Source organism: Triticum urartu, chromosome 5, assembly GCF_003073215.2.
Source record: "Triticum urartu cultivar G1812 chromosome 5, Tu2.1, whole genome shotgun sequence".
Classification (NCBI taxonomy): domain Eukaryota; kingdom Viridiplantae; phylum Streptophyta; class Magnoliopsida; order Poales; family Poaceae; genus Triticum; species Triticum urartu.
In genome coordinates, this window is record NC_053026.1 from 266,425,208 (window position 1) to 266,445,683 (window position 20,476).

The following is a 20,476-nucleotide window of genomic DNA, read 5'->3' on the forward strand; positions in this document are numbered from 1 at the left end:
GACCCATTATCTGATCCTTGGCCCTGACGAAAAGCAAACGTTCTAATCCGCGGCCCATTCGCCAAGTCACAGTCCTGGTACAAGGCTCAGACGGACTCGGGCTGATGGCCGTCAGGCCTCCACACGCGCGTGGCCACTGTTCGCTACCGTATTCAACCGTATATCCACTTTATCGGCAGTCACAACCACCAGGACAGCTGGATTTGTTCGGATCACAATACTGGAACAGACGAGGGAGATATCGGGATCAGCTGAGCCCGGGCTCCAAATCACCCCTCTCAATTAACCCCCTGTACCCACTCCAGGGTCGTCTCCTCCCGCTGCACCCCACCAAACCCGGCCGCGATCCCCATCTCTCTGTTTCCCACATAGACCTCCGCCGAAGAAGCAACCGCCCTCCTCCCCCCTCCATCAGGCAGCTCGCCGTCGTCGCCAACTCGCCAAGCCTCGAGGGAAGGAACGACACACAGATCCGGACCTTGCTGGTAAGGCCAGGCCACACCCCCCGCTTCTCATCTATTATAAGTTCTTGAGTCCGTAGCCGACCCGAGAGATCCCATTCAGAGCGGTTCTTTCACACGTTGCTTTGTCCGAGCTCGTCGTGAGTTTCTTGTTAGGCTTAAAGATTCTTGTTAGCTACGTGTCTCGCTGCCGTGGTAGCTCAGGTTGCGGTTCTTGTTCCCGTGTTAGTTTTAGTGTGGACGAGCTCAGTGGCGGAGCGTGAATCAAATATTAGGAGGGGCCAAATGAGTGTATATGGCATAGAAAAGGCTAGGATGATCAGAGACGCCGGACGATTAGTAGAGCAATTAGCAGATAAGTAAGTGTATTTGGTAAATTTTCCTTTTGAAAGGGGGGGCCAGGGCCCGGAATTGTCCCCACTACGCTCCGCCACTGGACGAGCTCTCATTTGTATTTTCAGTTCTTGTACATGTGGAATAACCTGCCCAGTTGTAAGTAATCAGTGATATCGATAAGATGATACTTATTCTAAGTTGTCTTCTTGTTAGATATGTGAATGTGTAAAGTGATACATTGCTTGGCTGATGAGTTGATGCAACATAACATATTGTTTAGAATGAGATCTTTTGCACTTGTTAAGAGTGAAATTGTAGTTATGCACTCAAATTCTGTGTAAATAAAATATATGCAGTTAGTCGAGGACATGATTTGTACTTGCAGGTTGAGCTGCTTTCTTATAACCATGTATGATGATGGTTTTGCAGATGTGGCTTGTCATTCGTTCACCTGAGATTAATAAACTCCGTTAGTCAATCATGGAACAACAACAAGTCAAGCCATCTCTCACCCCGTCTGATACTCCTATGGATAACCAGGATTCATCTCCACTTTCTGCCGTTACTACTGCTGATCCTGTTCCACGTGCTCTTTCAAATGATTCCGCGACACAGGCTGCCTGTCCAAATCCTGTTGCCCCTTCATCTCCTTCCGCTCCAACTTCTGCCACCACACAAGATGCTGCAGGACGCGAGGCACCATCATCCATGTTTTCTACATCAGGCTTATCTTCCTGGGCGAAAAATCTGAAAATCCCTCAGCCTTCTTCAGGTCAAGAATCACCAACAGGTAAAAATACCGTTTCCCGTCTCGCTAGTGGCCTTGGATTACGGCTGTCTCCAAAAGATCCACATCAAGATGAGAGTGCTGAAGGCAGCACAACCCCAACTACTGCACAAGCTGGTGTTTTTGGTTCCTTGACAAGAGGCATTGTGGATTCCTCTAAGAATGCTGTTAAGGCAGTGCAAGTTAAGGCTCGCCACATGGTCTCACAGAATAAGAGACGATATCAGGTACATTTATAGGTGTTCGAATATGAAATCTTGGGTGAACCTTTATATCTTTCAAACATGTTTCTTTTATTTTTCAGTTCTTATAGTATTGCACTAACATGATCAGGATAAGCATACATGCCTCTAATTGAGCAACAATTTTGTTCCTCTTTCATCATGGAAACTCTAATAGTTCGCACACAATTCCTTGAATGCTATGTTTGCTCCATTGCTCGCAAAATGATGGTGTGTGTCGTTGAAAATGCCTTCTTCCAGCACCAAGTCATCCATGTTAGGAGGTTTTAGACATTAATATGTGTTCATATTTAGCATGCATCTTCTCACAAGTCACATGTCGTTTGGTTCAAGGTTCATATTTGCATGTTCTTAGCTGGGTTCGGTAAGCAGTGTCATGCCTCATGATTATGATAATTCATCAGTCTTTTGCTACTTTGATAATAGCAAGGACAATCAAGAATGCTATATGGAGAGGAGGGTCGAACTTTACTATTTTGGAGAATTAGAGTAATGATCTGTGTGATTATCTTTAGAAGATCCTTGGTAGTCAGTTATTTTCTCGAACACCTTAGAAACTATACGAAAAACAGTAGGCAGGATGGTTTCACTCAATAATTTAGCTTTTGTGGCCATAGCAGCAAGACAATAGATGTTGACAAATTTCTCGTTCTTATAATAGGAAGGAGGATTTGATTTAGACATGACATATATTACAGAGAACATAATTGCTATGGGTTTTCCTGCCGGTGATTTGAGCTCAGGAATTTTCGGATATTTTGAGGTCAGTGTCACACTTTGAAGGTGGAGCTCCTTTGTATTGTCTCTAGAATTAAACACATCAATACCTCTATTGCAGGGCTTTTATCGCAACCACATGGAGGAAGTCATCAGGTTCTTTGAAATGCATCACAAGGTAGCTTCTTAACATACATGATAAATTTCAGGTTTTTAAGAGTGCCTTACAGATATATGTCTGATATTTACTTGTTTATGCGTCCATATGTTTCTTGCTACCTTGACCATGCTGCTAACTTAATAACATGCGTTCGCTTCTCTTTCTCGCAAAAAGAAGCAGCTTGCTTCAGTGTAGGCATGCCCTCTGAATATGACACAGGAATAACTTCTCGAAGACACTAGCGCCAGAACAGTTGATAACTTGTTCACCTCAAGTATCTAGATCAAGGGGTTTGATCAATGTTTTTAAGGCGGTAAGGCGAAGCGAGGCGCCCTAGTACCGCCTCACCTTTTAGTCGCTTAAAGCGTAAGGTGAGGCGACACAATTAGACAATTCTGAACTACTATGAGCAGCAGAATAAAGAAGAATTTGGTAGTACACACCTTGAAATTGCTGGTTGTAGAGCCCACATAGCATCCATCCCTCCCATCCTCTTTGCACTTGCTCTTCTCCAAAACAGAAAGCGGCTGTTAGAGTATGTAATGGGCCTAATGGCCTGGGCTGGCGGTATAGCCCGTCAGTCTTAGGGTTAATTAGAGATAAGGGTCGCTTGCTTAGGGGTCAAGTAAGCCTTGCTTGGGAGTCAAGTAAACCTCTCTATATAAAGAGAGGAGATGTATAATCTAATCAAGCAAGAATTAAGAAGGAAATCCCTTCCATCTTGCCCGGCCGTGGGCAAAAGGCCCCCGGCCGGCCCTCTCGCGCCCTCCTTCTAGCAGCGCCATAACAATTTGGTATCAGCTAGCTTCGGTTCGATCATGTCTTCACCGCTGCCCAACCCGTCTCTTCCACTGCCGGTCACCTCGTCGCCTCCGGCGACCACCACGACCGTTGCCCCGCTCCTGCCCGCGCCGGGATCCTCCGTCGCGCCCGCCCCCGCTGTCCTCACCCCGGAGGAGGTGTCCGGGACGCTGCAGGACCTAACACAGGCGGTCCAGGAGATCCGCCTGTTCTTGGCCGGGTCCTACGGGCCGCACCCGGCTGCGCCGCCCATCGCCGCCACTGCGCCGCCGTGGTTGCCATGGCAGCCTCTGCACCAGGCGGCCTCCGTCGCGCTCGCCGGGCCGCTGCAGCAGCCGCTGCAGCTGCCATCCACCGCTCCGCCCTGCCTGCAGTGGCAGCCGCTGCTCCTGGCGGCCTTCGCCGCGCCCGGCGCTTCGCTGCAGCAGCCGCTGCCGTTGCCCCAGGGCGTCCGCGCTCGCCGGGCCGCTGCAACAGCCGCTGCAGCTGCCATCCACCGCCACCACCGGCCCGCCCTGGCTACAGTGGCAGCCGCTGCAGCAGCCCCAGGGCGTCCCCGTCGCGCTTGCCGGGCCGCTGCAGCTGTCATCCACCGCCACCGCCGGCCCGCCCGGCGCTCCGCTGCAACAGCCACCGCCAGTCAGCTCCGGCCCCGCATCGACCGCGTCGGCGGGAGTCCCGATCCACCAGATCAAGTTCCCGCCGTCGCCATTACCGCTTCCCCAGGGCGTTCCCATCCAGCAGATCAAGTTCCCGCCGTCACCGTCACCGCTTCCGGCTTGGATCACTACCCGCCACGTGTCGGTGGCGGTGAGGCTGCAGGCTGTTGCGCGCGGCCTCCTAGCGCGTCGGCGTGTGCGGGAGATGCATGGTCTGCAGCTGCCGCTCCTCCCAGCTGCGCTTCGCTGTGCAAAGGGCCTCGATCTCGTCTGCTGCGTCGGGGATCTTGGGCATGCTGTTTTCCCCGCGGGCAGCGACCTCAAAGTTTGCGATATCGGCGGTGGGGGGGGGGGGGGGCACCCCTCCTCGCCATTCTCCATCGCAAGCCCTCCACTCTTCTCTGTGCGGTGCAGACCAACAGCCGTCCGGCGGGGGGAAGGCAGGGTGTCACCGACAGGAGCGCACCGCGTAGCACCACTGCATTCTGCCGGCTGCCGCGAGGGCGCCTCTGCTGGTCGCTCTTGCGACCACTTCCAGGTGGCCATACACATGCACTCCTTTTGTCCAGATGGTGTCCATGGGATCCAGGTGGCTGTACACGTGCACGTCCGACGTGCGGATGGTGTCCACTTTTTGTTAAGGGGTCCAAAATAAATCGTCCCAGTCCATTTCAGGTTGAGAGTAATAAAACAAGCCGAGATGTAAAAGTCTTGTTTTTAGGTGTTAGGTTTGTGTTACGTCGAGTCATGGTTATAAATTGGTTAGGCTGCAGCTCGAGGACAAGCTGCATGTCCAGGTGGGGTGTAGTGTTAGAGTACGTAATGGGCCTAATGGCCTGGGCTGGCGGTATAGCCCGTTAGTCTTATGGTTAATTATAGTTAAGGATCGCTTGCTTAGGGGTCAAGTAAGCCTTGCTTGGGAGTCGTAAACCTCTCTATATAAAGAGATGAGATGTATCAATCTAATCAAGCAAGAATTAAGAAGGAAATCCCTTCCATCTTGCCCGGCCGTGGGCAAAAGGCCCCCGGCCGGCCCTCTCGCGCCCTCCTAGCAGTGCCATAACAGCGGCATGAACATGAGCAAATATGTTATAACTTAATAACTTGTCCACAAATAATGAAAAAGCAGAGAACTAAACGTGAGCAAAACTGCAAAAGTGAAAAACAAGATATCTAGCATGACTGCAGTGCATGATATATTGCACAACCAGTTAACCACATGACATTTGTCATGAATCCCGATTCTTAAACATCACTACAACAACAGCAACAACCACAACAAAGCCTTTAGTCCCAAGCAAGTTGGGGTAGGCTAGAGGTGAAACCCATAAGATCTCGCAACGAACTCATGGTTCTGGCATATGGATAGCAAACTTCCATGCATCCCTGTCCATGGCTAGTTCCTTGGTGATTCTTAAAACATTACTACAATGGCATAAAAAACGTCCACATAATACCAGCATAGCAAAAGGCTTAAGGCTTGTCAACTCTCTCATGTCTCTCAACTCTCAACTTTCATCTCCAAGTCTCAATAACCATCATATAACTCATCCATGGTGACATTGGTGTTTTCTCCACCATCTTGGTCAACATTGGTTGAATCGTCATCATTGCTCACACTATCATCATCAATCACAGTCTCAATCATCCTCCTCTGTGTTGGGGATACTTGAGTATTGCTCTAACTCCACTTCCTCATCTTTTGCAAGAATTGTTGGCCGTGTTGGTGTAGGTCTCTTGTGCTGCCTTATGTATGCCACACAGACGCTTGACGCCCCCCTATGAAGTGTAGTAGCTGTCCTAGGAAGATTGCGACCTCGAAAGGTTCGAAGATGCACCAATAGCCACACCAACATCCTCCCATGTAATGTCATCAGGACACCCTCGAGCACCTTTGGTGGTGACATTGTTGCGTCAACCCATTCATTGCCCCAATCAAAAACCTCAGCTTTTGTTGCCCGCCTTCTCACACCTCTTTTGAAACCTATGCATCTTCTGGTTGTATGAAACAAAGACACATCATTCATTCTTTTCCATTGTAACGTGTTTCCTTTCTTTATATGGATCTACAAACAGCAAATAAAATGAATAACTAGCTTGCTGAAATTACTATTGAATAAATACAGAGAGTTTACTAGTTGACTCGCAAATTCAAATGTGCTCCAATTTCTGTCACAAGTCACAACCAAATGATGAAGCACAAAGACTAACAATACGCTTTTCAAACCTTTGTAGCTCAATGGTCTGACCACAATATGCACACCACCAAACAATTAACATGTAAAAGTAAACATATATGAAGAGTCTGTACATAAATTACATTGCTGGAATTATCTTGCAAAAATTAACATGCTGCATTCAACATGACTCATGAGGGTTTCTTTTCCCCATGTTGATCAATTTGTTTTGAAGATTGACATCAAGTACCATTTTTGCAAGTACATCATTAAAGCAGCTCCTTAGTTTCACAACTAAGGCCTCATCATTTTCTCTTTACCCTTGGCTGGAAGGGCTCATCGGAGCTGAGCACGATGAAGTGAATGTTCTGCGCCGTGTGCAAACCTGCAATTTCTCTGTTTCTTTCTCCTCTATCTATTCGAGCTGCAATGCCCACGATCTATGGCGTTCGTTCTATCCCACGAATGAATCGTGCTTGAGTACAAGATTCGCTCAAAGTTCGTTAGAAACCCGAGCTAAGCTCTCTAACAGAAACGGGAAATAAAGAAAAAAACCGAAATGGCACCGTGGCAGCCTAAAAGTGCTAGGAGCGCCGCCATCGCCTGCTGATCCTCACGGTGCGGGATGTCGTCGTCCTTGATGGCGTTCCACAAGCGCTTGCATATTCACCTGCATGACCAGGGCCCAGTCGGTGTAGTTTGTCCTATTCAGCATGGGAAAGGAGAGTCCACTGCTGCCGCCGCCGATCTCCCGGACGACCTGCCGCCGCCGCCGATCTCCCGGACGACCTGCTGCATGACCAGCTCCCCCCTCGCCGCACTCGGCTGTGGTCGCGGCTCACGTCCAGTGGCTTCGGTGGCTGCGACTTGGAGGCATGGGAGGGAGAGTTTGTCTGCCCTCCGCTGCTCGACATGTCCACCGGTCACCGGTTAACAAGGCTCTGATGCCAATTGTCGGCCGGAAGAGCTTACGGGAGCTGAGCACGATGAACTCAACACACAACACACTCATGGCTTTGGCACATGAATAGCAAGCTTCCACGCACCCCTGTCCAGAGCTAGTTCTTTGGTGATACCCCAATCCTTCATGTCTCTCTTAACGGACTCCTCCCATGTCAAATTCGGTCTACCCCGACCACTCTTGACAATCTCCGCACGCTTTAGCCGTCCGCTATGCACTGGAGCTTCTGGAGGCCTGCGCTGAATATGCCCAAACCATCTCAGACGATGTTGGACAAGCTTCTCTTCAATTGGTGCTACCCCAACTCTATCTCACACACACAGACAATGTTTTGCGCCATGTGCGTACTTGCGACTTTTCTACCTCGTATTCCTCTATTTATTTGAGCTACAATGCAACGTGCAACGCCCGGATTAAGCGACACATCAGCCAACTCCAAGAAGTGTCCTCTGGATTATTTATTAACAAGGAAGTTAATCAAATGGCGCTCCCTTCTATCCAACCAGCCATCCGACATGAGTTTCCTTCTATTATTTCCATGCTGCCTCATGTTGCCCCCTACTTGTTTCCTTGACACAATCATTAAGCAATGGCTCTCTCTCAGGTCTTGGTTCATAGGCACTAGGAGGCTTGTACCCTGAACCATATTGGCGAGGGGCTTCAATTGCAATCTCAAATTGTCTACTGCTTGTAGCATTAAATGGTATGCCACACTCACAGAAGAACAAATGCCCTCACCTCCCAGCTTCCGGTCTGGTTGGCCGGGACGTCACCGCCGCCAGTCTACACCATGGCCGCGGACCAGCCGGCGCCCTCCCTGCCGTACGTCACCGCCGCCAGTCTACACCATGGCTGACTACAACCGCGCCGGTGGGCGTGCCGATTCAGCAAGTGCGGTTCCTGCCCTCACCTCCCAGCTTCCGGTCTGGTTGGCCGGGACGTCACCGCCGCCAGTCTACACCATGGCCGCGGACCAGCCGGCGCCCTCCCTGCCGTACGACAGGCCCTCCGGCTCCGCGGGTTTCCACGCTGGCTTCGACGGGCCACCGCTTTCCTGCGGACCACTTGTGCACACCGGACCAACGCCATCCTCTTCGCTGCTCCGTACCGCCGAGCCGTACACTCACGGCGGTCATGCTCAGACACCGCCGCGCTTCGCCAAGCTCGCCTTTGCCACCTACGACGGCGCCGAGGACCCCCTCAACTGGCTCAACCAGTGCGAGCAGTTCTTCCAGGGGCAACGGACGCTCGCGTCGGACCGCACCTGGCTCGCCTCTTATCACCTCCGCGGCGCCGCACAGACGTGGTACTACGCCCTCGAGCAGGATGAGGGCGGCATGCCCCTATGGCAGCGTTTTCGCGAGTTCTGCCTCCTTCGATTCGGGCTACCGATACGTGGGAGCCGGCTGGCGGAGTTGGGCCGCCTTCCCTTCACCTCTATGGTGCAGGACTACACCGACCGCTTTCAGGCCCTGGCGTGCCACGCGTCTAGCGTGACGGCTCACCAGCGGGCCGAACTCTTCGTCGGCGGTCTGCCAGATCATATCTGCGTGGACGTCGAGCTGCAGGGACCCCAGGACCTCCAGACGGCCATGTACTACGCCCGCGCGTTGGAGCGCCGCGCGGTGGCCATCCAGCAGGCATCACCGTCCCGGGCCGCTGGGCTGCCACCCTGGCCGGATGTTCCCGCGCAGGGTCGGCCTGCTCAGGCTTCCGCGGCACCCCTTGCCGCGACCGCGGCGCACCCGTTTCGCCGGCTCACCTCGGCCGAGCTACTCGAGCGTCGCCGCCAAGGGTTGTGCTTCAACTGCGACGAGACCTACATGCCCGGCCACGTCTGCCCCCGACTCTTCTACCTGGAGGCTGCAGACTACATTGAGGAGGACGCCGTCGCCGCCGGGCTCGGCGACCTGGCCGCCCCAGCTGTCGCGGAGGTGTTTGATGCTGGTTGATCACCTCGAGGAGTTCAGCAAGCGCTTCCCTGCCTTACAGCTTGAGGACGAGCTGTTTGTGCAGGCGGGGAGAAGTGTTATGACTGGCATATTAGGGGCTTAGCCCAGTGGGCTGTGGCCCAAGTTATCTTATTGTTATTAGGGGCTTAGCCCAATTATCTTATCGTTATTAGGGTCGTTTGCTTAGGAGTCAAGTAAACCTCTCTATATAAGGAGAGGAGATGTATCAATCTAATCAAGGAAGAAGCAATCAGTATTTGCTTGGCTTCCCTTAGGGAGCCGGGAGACCTAACCCTAGCCGCCTCTTGCGCCGCCGCCGCCTCTTCTCCACCACGCAAGGACGGCGCCCAGTGGCCGGCTGCCGCGCCCTCGACCTCGTCTTCCTCCATCTTTCCCCTACAATCTCCGCCCTAGAACCGGCAGAACCCTAGCTCCTAACACATAGTGCCTCTCTTCCTTAGTCTTTGTGCTGGACTCCATAGTGCTTTGAGAACACCCAAAGTGCCTTTCATCTACAAGATCCTCAGGTGTTCTTCGAAACATGGCAACAATTTGCTTGGAACTATTGGCAGCAGCAGCAGCGGACTTGCCTTTTGCTGACATGTTGGTAACACATGCTCTCTTGTTCACTATGGGAGGCCATGCTGAGTTGGAGAGCCGAGCAGGCTGGGGTGCATGAGGTGCTACTAGCTTGGGAGCAACAGCAGCATACTCCACTATCAGGCCATAGGAGACCAAGACGAGACAGTGGAGGCGACAGTAGAGAGTAGAGGCGATGCAGTCCGGTGAGGCAGCTGCCTGGGTGTCGTCATCCTCCACTGGACCCCGTATTGCTACGGGCCAAAGAGGCCAGAATATACACATGCTATATATATGCAAATATACCCCTATATAAAGGAGGAAGTACACATATCTATTACATGGACAAGGCGGATGCCTTTCGTAGATGTCAAAGGCGGCTCGACGCCCTAGACTTGGGGGGCACCCTGACGCCAAAGTGTTGCATAAAAGCAATGGGTTTTAGCGTTTCTATTATGATGAATATGCAAGTTAACTTTTTCATCTGTTGTACAATGCATATCTTTATTAAGGTGATGAATGCCTTTTTCATTTGCTTGAGGGTGGTAATTCATCTATGATATTTTGCTTCTATGCATTGTTAGACCTATCTTCTCTATTTTTACCAATGTGCAATACTACTGGAAGTTTTGCAGTTAAGGACTCCTGTGGATCAAACCTATAACACATGTTTCTTTAAGTTCGGTAGATCTCGTGAAATGTCGTTGAGGTAGTTAAATTTTAGTTAAATGTCATTGGAGGACAATTACGTTTTCTAGTTGATCTTCGTTTACATCAATTACAAAGTTCAGTTACAAATGTTACTTGAACTATTTGTGCCTTTTAACCTCTATATTTATTATTATGTTACAGGGGAAATATAAGGTGTATAACCTTTGCTCAGAAAGGCTGTACGATGCATCTCTTTTTGAGGGAAAGGTATGGGCAGCTTATATATCTGTTTATGTCCCTGTCCTGTCACCACCAAGAAATAATTTGAAAATTTCCAATCACTTGCTTCAGTTTCCTTCACACAGTTTGATAATGAAATAATCATTTTTGTTCAATATTCATATTTGATGTGTATATTTTAGGTTGCATGCTTTCCTTTTGATGATCATAATTGTCCTCCGATACAACTTGTCATATCATTTTGCCAAAGTGCATACTCATGGCTGAAGGAAGACATAGAAAATGTGGTGGTTATCCATTGCAAAGCTGGGAAAGCAAGAACAGGGTTGATGATCTCCAGCCTTCTAGTATACCTAAAGGTAAAATCAGTATTTGCATTACATGCTAATTAAAATTAGCCATGCCAATTCTTCTACCAATTTTGAGGGTTAATAAAATTGGAAGCTTGTGCATCATATGTATGGACAGTTCTTTCCTACTGCGGAGGAGTCCATTGAATACTACAATCAGAAAAGATGTGTAGATGGAAAAGGGCTTATTCTTCCAAGCCAGATTGTGAGTAACCCTCGGATTATTTTAATTTATTTATATAACAATGCATTATTCTTAATGTGCTGGAAAAAATTACAGAGATATGTGAAGTACTTTGAGCGTATCTTAATTTACTTCAATGGTGAAAATCAGCCGCCTCGCAGGTGTTCACACTACTTCCTCCATGATTTCAGTATGATCTGCATGTATCTCATTTGTTAATAATTAAGCATGTGCCACACTTTCCAGGTGCATGCTTAGGGGATTTCGCCTTCATAGGTGCCCCTATTGGATCAGGCCATCAATTACTGTGTCCAATCACAATGGTATCTTACGTCATGAATTGAACTTGAAATGTTCATCTCACATATCATATAGTAAAAGAGTAGCTTGTTGTTCTTTTTCTATGATTAGCAGTTTTTCTCCTCTGCATTGAGTAATAACCTATTATGCAGGTGTTCTTTTTTCTACGAAGAAGCATCCAAGAACGAAAGAACTAATGGTATGCCTTTCCATCAATAAACCACCCTGGTTTTTGTTCATTAATAAAACATTCTTGTTTATGTTCAGTAGTTTGTGGCTTTCTGCTTACTCTGAAAATTATCGGTTGAGTATCACGAATATCTGTGCGGGTTGTTCATATTATTGATTGCACCCACTTTGTTTTTGTAAGCTCATAGCGGAAACCACATAGTGTTAAAGAAGGTTCTTAAAAAAATCAGTGGCCTAGTACTGTCTTCTATAGCTTGAAGCAGTTGTATGAACATAGCCTAGTACCATCTTCTATAGCTTGAAGCAGTTGTATGCCCAACATTTTTAGTACCAATGGGGTGTTACATTGGTAAAGAAATGTAATGGTTGTTATATCATACTGTAAATGATATTAGGTCCAAGAGAGAAATGAAACTAACAAATATTGAACACTATTTTTTTGTGTTGATTCTTTGCTTCCTCAACAATAGATACATGCCTCCTCTAATATACCGATAGCTTACAATATTTTGTAATATTTCTTGCTTAATTAACCGGTCTCGTATTGCTCCTGATTTTCCTATATAAAGAAGGACAGACCTGTTAAGGAGTATTAGTATTGGTCTAGGAGTTCTTATTAGGCCACGTCTCTTTCCTTGTACCCCCCTTGGGCTATGCAATTGAGATAAGGTGCATCCATAACATGGTATTAGAGTCTAGGTAAAAAAAAATCGCACGCACAACTCATGCTCCATCCAATTTTGCGCCGCCATAATCCTCTTGGCTTGCTGCTGATTTCTTCTCCTGTCCACACGCGTGCCTGCCTCTGGTCGCTGCTGCTTCCGCGCACGCCACGTGTTGCTCCCCTTAGTCAATGCCTCTACCACATGCCACTGCACACTGCCAAACAATCGACCTGCCGGCTTCTGCTTCGCCTAGCTGGCCTTTGCTCCGCGCCGATCCACCTCTGCTCCACCCCGATTCACCGACCCTCCACCTCGATCCGCCGGCCCGCTGACTGGTTACAAGAGCACAATACTTTTGGAATCTAGATATGTTGGCTTCTACCTTACGTGTCTTGCGTGTTTCTATGGATTTTGCATTAGTGAAGCTAAACACAAAAACAATGCTATAATGGAAGTACATTTGGAATTTGTGTGGTTGCTACTTGAGCAGCCTACTTTGTTATCTCTTTTCTTTTCCTTTTTCTTTGTTTCAGGCTTTATTTAGCATAATCTAGTAGGTTTCCAGTTTTGTTGTTTCCATAAAACAAAGTACCACCACTACCAACAATAAAGCCTTTAGTCCCAAACAAGTTGGGGTAGGCTAGAGCTGAAACCCATAATATCTTGAAACCAACTCATGGTTCTGGCTCATGGATAGCTAACTTCCACGCACCCCTGTCCATGGCTAGTTCTTTGGTGATATTCCAGTCCTTCAGATCTCTCTTTACGGACTCCTCCCATGTCAAGTTTGGTCTACCCCAACCTCTCTTGACATTGTCAGCACATTTTAGCCGTTTGCTATGCATTGGAGCTTCTGGAGGCCTGCATTGAATATGTCCAAACCATCTCAGAAGATGTTGAACAAGCTTCTCTTCAGTCGGTGCTACCCCAACTCAATCCCCTATATCATCATTCCAGACCCGATTCTTGTGTGGCCACACATCCATCTCAACATGTGCATCTCCGCTACACCTAACTGTTGAACATGTCGCCTTTTAGTCGGCCAACACTCAACGCCATACAACATTGCGAGGCGAATCGCCGTCCTATAGAACCTGCCTTTTAGCTTTTGTGGCACTCTTGTCACAGAGAACGCCAAAAGCTTGGCTCCACTTCATCCATCCGGCTTTGATCCGATGTCTCACATCTTCATCGATATCACCATCCTTCTGCAGCATTGACCCCAAATATCGGAAGGTGTCCTTCTGAGGTACCACCTACCCATCAAGGCTAACCTCGTGCCTAGTAGTACTGAAACTGCACCTCATGTACTCAGTTTTAGTTCTACTAAGCCTAAAACCTTTCGATTCCAAGATTTGTCTCCATAGCTCTAACTTTCTGTTAACCCCCGTCCGACTATCATCGACTAGCACCATATCATCTGCAAAGAGCATACACCATGGGATATCTCCTTGTATATCCCTGTGACCTCATCCATCACCAAAGCAAAACGATAAGGGCTCAAAGCTGACCGTTGGTGCAGTCCTATTTTGATCGGGAAGTCATCAGTCTCGCCATCGCTTGTTCAAATACTTGTCACAACATTATCGTACATGTCCTTGATGAGGTTAATTTACTTTGTTGGGACTTTGTGTTTCTCCAAGGCCCACCACATGACATTCCGTAAAACAAAGTACCAAAAACCTCAAAAGATATTCCAAACTCTCTTATTTCACTATGACCTAGAGAAGCTGTTTCTATTATTATATATTTGATCTATTCTCTAAATGCGTGGGAAGTCTTTCTCTGCTCTATTTGGTAACTTAATTTTCAACCCATTTTCAGCCAGAAGATTTCTGGTTTAGTGCACCAAGGAAGGGAATTATGGTTTTCGCGTTGCCTGGGGAGCCTGGATTAGCAGAGGTAGCTGGTGATTTCAAGATTCAGTTTCATGATCGGCAAGGAGATTTCTACTGGTAAGCTCCTTTTTTCTAATAATGTATCATTCCTTTACATAAGTATCTTGCTTTAGTTGCATAAATCTACATATATATATGATATATATCTGATGGCATCAAAATCTTACATGGGAAACTGGAAATAAATTATATTCTTAATTATATTTTACACTTAACTTGTCTTTTTCAGCTGGCTAAATACAACAATGATGGAGAACAGAGTGACACTGAATCCAACTGATTTTGATGATTTTGACAAGGTAATCGATGCTTCATTGCTGATTTTGACAAGGCAACTGATTATTTTGACTAGGTAGGTACACATGCAAATTGCACGTAGGAGCTTATAGATATAACCAAAGTATGAACGAATATCGATATACCACAGGATATACAGGTAAACATGTTAGTTTGGAGTCATATATGCATGGCGTAGATGTAGATTTAGTTCTCGTGGTTCATCCCATTGAAAATCAAATTATAACTACAGAATATTTGAAGACTGCAAGGTATAATATAGCACATGAAAATGTCAAATATATCCAGCACATTTGTCCTTAGGTATCTTTTTTTTCTTCGAGAAAACGCAAAGGACTCTTTGCGTTTCATTTCATAGAAAAGATGAGAAGATACAATCCTCCTAGGAGGTGGTGGTTACATGGATTGGCAACCTATCAGTGGACATCCCAGTTAGTGGGGAGGACTACCCTGAGACCCAAAGCGCCAGCTTGTGCCCAACATTTGGCTTCGGCCTTAATCCTATCTACGAGTGCGGTAACTAAGGATGGCAATTTTACCCATGGATATCCGACCCGAATGGATAGGGTTTGGATATACTTTTGTGCCCATGGGCAGCGCCCAAAACCGACCCGATTGCTCGTGGGTAGGGCATGGATCTAATCTTGTGCCCATGGGTATACCCAAACCCGACCCGATAGTATGATTTAATGGGTCAAAATCTGTTATCCCTACCCCACAGTCAAATGTCCCACTGGAATTTTCCACTTTGTTATCTAAAACATGCAAAAGAAATTGCATAATCCTTGTCATAACTTCTATTAGTTGACATTCAATCCCCGCCGTAACATACTACAGTGCACCTTCCCTTATTTTTATCTCCTCGTTAAATGACTCATCATTCTCATCTTTTAGAAAAAAAAGCTAAATTATATTAGGTTGTTAGTGGACGTTGATTTGTCATAAGTTGATGTTTACCATAAGTGAAACCTAGCCTACCATGAGGTGAAGAACAAAGAAGCTTATGTTAACATTGTGCTATGTCTTATTTATATGTCTTGAGAGGACCCAGTGGATATCCAGTGGGTATGGATATCCATCGGGTTTGGACATGGACACAAATTTTCACCCGTGGATTTTTTCATGGGTGGGCAAAGACTGTCTTCATGGATATAGATATGGATTTTATATTGTTCAACCCGATCCAAACCCGACCCATTGCCATCCTTAGCGGTAACTGAGGGGCGCGCATTGTCGAAGACGCACTCGTTGCGTTGTTTCCAAATCATCCAAGGGACGAGCATGGCGATAGATTGCAGGCCTTTCCGTAGCGCATGTGGGGTCTGCCCTTTCATTCGTTGCCATCAGTCTGTGAGGGTGGGCTCATTGCTTGGCGGTTGAGAAGGTATCCTTGCCCAAGCCAGCACGTCGTGCCAGACCTGCCGCGTAAACGGGCATTCCAGGAGCAGGTGCCACGTTGACTCTGGGGCCTGATCACAGAGGAGGCATCGTGGATGGTGCTGTAGGCCGCGACGGGCTAGTCTCTCTGCCGTCCAACACCGGTCCTGGCTAGCCAACCAGTGAAAGAAATGAACACGACGCGGTGTCCAGCTCTTCCAGGTAAGCTTCCAGGAGGGGCATTTCATGGATCCATGGAAGGTTGCGGCGTAGCATGACCGTGCCGTGTAGTTGCCGCTAGCCGTCCATCTCCAGAGCATTCGGTCGGGCCGGTTTGATAGGCTGATGTGCTGCACGGCCTGCCACAGTCTGAGATATTGGCCAATCTCGTGAATCCCTATCACTCCTTGAATGTCACGAGCCCAAGCGTTGCCCGCTAGGCCTGCGGCCACCGTTGTCGACTTGCGTCGCCGTTTGGGAATGCATTGGTAGAGTGCCGGCGCGAGCTCTCGCACGGACTGGCCGTTGAGCCATCGGTCATCCCAGAACAATGCCGTCTGTCCATCGCCAAGCTCCATGGTCGTCGATGCGAAGAACAACGCGCGCTCCTCGCGGGAAAACTGGAGGTCGAGGCCTCGCCATCCGCGGTCGTCGTCCGTGTGGGAGAACCACATCCAGCGCAGGCGCAGCGCTAGGCCGGCACGCTCCAGGTCCTGGACCCCGAGCCCGCACGTCCTTAGGTATCTTGTATTGCAGTTTTGAGTAGCTAGTATTGCATCTTCAAAGACAAATGGAATTATGAACGTGCTGTCATAACTTTTGAGTCTTTTGTAAAGTAAGAGTGAATGGAATTATTTTTGAAGAAACAAACTTGGGGGAATTAACGTATGGAAGGATCTAGAACAAATGAGAAGTGCCTGTGAAGTGAGGTTTGTGCATATTGTGCATTGTAAATCATATATAGTAAAAAAAGGAATGGCAATTCATTCGGCAAAAAGTTTGGATAGTTAAAAGTATGGAAGATTCTAGAACAAAAAAGTGTTTGGTGTTTTCGAATTTGTGTATATTGTGCACTCTAAATCATAAAGTAAAAAAGAGTGACAATTCATCTACAAGAAAAAAAGTTTGGATAATTAAACTACAACATGGGACGAGGTTGCGCCTATGTAATTGCTAAATCAATTCCGGAGTTGTTATTGACCACACCAGGGCACGGTCAACCTGATCACAAAGTTCCAGTCCCTGTAAGCAGTCGAAGAACAAGCAAGAACTATGATTTGCAATATAAACTGCTGAATGTTGGGTTTCCGTAAGCGGTCTTGGGTTGGTTGTTACACAAATGAAATATATGAATTTGCAACTATGGCGAATTTGTACCTAAACAAAACCCAAGTCTAAATGATGCCCTGCCGGGAGGGGGGGGGGGGGGGGGGGGGGGGGGGGGGGATCAACCCTAAGTTGGTTTCTCCACTAATACGAACTCGAAAAACTACCTATTGCCCTTTATTTCGATTTTATATGGGCCTGGCCCAAAAGTGAGGTGGCACAATACCTACAGATGATTATGGATGAAATTATGAAGTGTTATCGTGTGTGCTTTGTCCATGCCTTTATGTGTCATTATGGCTCCCTCAAAGTCCTGAAATGACGTGTGCGAACTCTGGTGATTGGTCCTAGTCTTTTTGTTACTTGAGCAGGTGTACCTGTGAGATGTGTGGGTGTAACTGCAGTAGGGGATGTCCTCATCAGTGCACGTGGTAGAATCCGATGGAGTGAAGATGATATCCAACGGCCAATAGTGCTCAGATTTACCACCTCTGTATCGTCGGATTAGCTTCATCCAATGTCCAATATTAAAAGTTGTTAATACATTAACGGAAGTTCATTTCAAAAATAAAAATATTGAATTATTCAATAAGATGGACGCTAAATATCCACTTTATATTGTTGAGTCCACATGACAGTTTTAGGCCCTGTTCGGACACGGTTGTGTAAAACCATAGTTAAAAAAGGCGCGCCTAGCTCTAGGCGATAGCAAAACGCCTAGCATGCGCTTAATCTGCACATAATTGCGCATAAGCATGCGCTTTGGTCAGAAATCGCAAGGAGGTGGCAAAACACACAATTAACGCCTAGCGCTTTTTTGAACTATGTGTAATACATAGGAATATGATAAGTGTAGGAATGGGGAAGGATCACACCTGGAAAATAAAGGAGCCGAGGAGCGTGCGATTTGGGAGGTTGCAGGAGAACGAAGGAATGGTACTGGTGCACCTGTTATTAATCATGGTTCCATGAATATGTTATTTGCCTTTCCTTCTCCCACTAGCATCAAGTAGATGCACGCCTTTCCTTTCTCCCAAACTTTAGGTTGGAAAATTTTCCCACAGGAACAAATGTTCCTTTGAAATTCCTGCAGATTTCCTACAGACCCAATGCACCCTTATTCCACGAGTTGCCATGTGTGTAATGCAAGGTTTGGCTCTAGTTGAGCTGTAGCAGACTTGGTACATTTTATATTTGTCATTGATGAAAATGATTTATATTACTACTAGTAAGTGAAGAAAACATTTTGCCCAGTGATGAGTCATTTATCTTGAGTTCACCTTGTTGCCCTTTGTTCAGACTCTTAACTAACTATTATGGTATCCAGAGAAAATTGCCGTCACCAGGATTCCAGGTTGAGATCGTTCTGGTAGATTATAGTGGTTCACAACCACCAAAACAAAAACCAGCTGATGGATCTGCTGATAAGAAGTCTGATGCTGATTCCTCTACGAGCAGCAGTGCCAAAGACAGCAATGCTGCACCTGTAGAGTCCAAGAAAGAAACTGGAAGTGATGATAAGGATGATGTTTTTTCTGACAATGAAGCAGAAGATGGATCATCCAAGGGCAGGAAGGAGGTCTCCAGCAGTGGTCAAGGTGGAGCAAATGGAGCCAAAGCTTCTGAAACAAGTGTTGCACAACAGGAGCCATCAGCTGTTGCCAGCGGAATCGAGAAAATAACCATTTCGGGCGATCAAGGAATTGCAAGGGCAGCTGACGCTATCTCTCTCAAAACTGAAGCTAGCAGCAAGAGCCGCTCCACCAAAGCACAACCCCCTGCTGTGGAATCATCCAGCTTGAGCGAGTTCAAGGCCATCGCCGCAGACGCTTCGGTCTTCTCATTTGGAGATGAAGATGACTATGAAAGTGAATAGGGCCCTCTGCTTTTGCAGGTGTTTGGTTTGTCATCTGTACATTTTCACTCTTCTAAGACCCATGATGGAATGTCACTATAAAGCAAAGCTGGAAAGAATTGATTTATTTTTGTGTTTTGCGATTATTATAGCCCTTTAATCAAGGTGCAATGTTGTACCTTGACCAGATCTGAACTTGGACAGTAGCGACTGAGAATGTTATAGTCATTTGATTCTCCAAGCTAGACCAGGTTGTTTCTTTTCATGCACAAATGGGTTGTTAGAGCATTTCCAGCCGTTTGGCACACCAGCGAACCTGGGGAAGGCCTTTGCGCGTTTGCGCCGGTGGTTTTTTCGGCATGAGGGGAATCAAGTTCCCAGCCGTGCCCCCAAGTTTTGGCCCCCAAACGCCCAAAAATTCAAAGTTCTCTTTTTTGCTATCAAAAATGACACAAGTTCGGCAATCATCATGCCACAGGTCGGTGATCGATCATAGCCAAAGTCCGGCGATCAAAAGGGTAGGAACAATAGACAAGGAACTCAATTGGCAGGCTCCTCTACTGTAGGGGTGGGAGAGGTTGGCATGGGCGTTGTGGGCATAGTTGCAGTGCTTGCGTAGGCGTGGGCGTAGTGGCAGTGGTCATTGCCGGTCTCGACATCTGGTTCAAGATGAGGTTGCGCTCTGCCAGGTACCACACCTTCACCTGCTGGTCCATCGTCGCCATCTTTCTCCCATTAGGAACGCTAGGTCGGTGTTCCTCTTCTTCACGATGACGATGGTCTTGAGAAGGTTGAGCTTGACGCCCTGCTTCGTCATCAGCGCCGACCACCTCACCTCGGACTTCTCCTTGGCGGCGTGACTCCTGGCGTCGGCGATGCACTGCTCTATCAATGACTGCAACCGTTCGGCAGCGGACGCTGAGTCTCTCGCCGCCTTGGCTTTCTTGTTGCCATCATGACGCCCTTCCGCCGTTGCAAGGCATGCGCGTCCGGGTTGTAGACACTGTCCTTGGTCTTGGCGAGAGCGAGCTGGCACTCTGTCCATTTCTCGCACGACTCGATCCTGGTGAAGACATGAAGGAGCATGAAATCCTGGTCGTTGTTGTCCTAGCGAAACATGTCGAACATTCGAACCATCTACACAGACGAAGAACAAGTGTCGGCGAAGAGCTGGGCCGGCGAGCGATGGACATACCCGACGCTCGACGTTAACGCCGCTCTCCGGGCGAGCAATGACCTCCTCCTGAATCCCATGCCACTTGTTGCAGGCCCGCTGGATGGTCGCCTAATGGTTGGCCATGGCCTTCTCGTC

General features: G+C 47.8%; 1 protein-coding gene across 1 annotated transcript; it reads left to right on the forward strand.

The window, feature by feature from the left end:
* Positions 1-294: 294 nt before the first annotated feature.
* Positions 295-19,429, forward strand: LOC125508567 (phosphatidylinositol 3,4,5-trisphosphate 3-phosphatase and protein-tyrosine-phosphatase PTEN2A-like). Its single transcript, XM_048673322.1, has 13 exons — positions 295-485; positions 1,227-1,811; positions 2,488-2,589; positions 2,665-2,721; positions 10,685-10,750; positions 10,906-11,082; positions 11,192-11,278; positions 11,354-11,418; positions 11,504-11,580; positions 11,710-11,756; positions 14,236-14,366; positions 14,539-14,608; positions 18,637-19,429. Exons 2-13 carry the CDS (start codon positions 1,278-1,280, stop codon positions 19,183-19,185), a joined length of 1,962 nt encoding a protein of 653 aa, XP_048529279.1. The 5' UTR covers positions 295-485; positions 1,227-1,277; the 3' UTR covers positions 19,186-19,429.
* Positions 19,430-20,476: the final 1,047 nt, after the last annotated feature.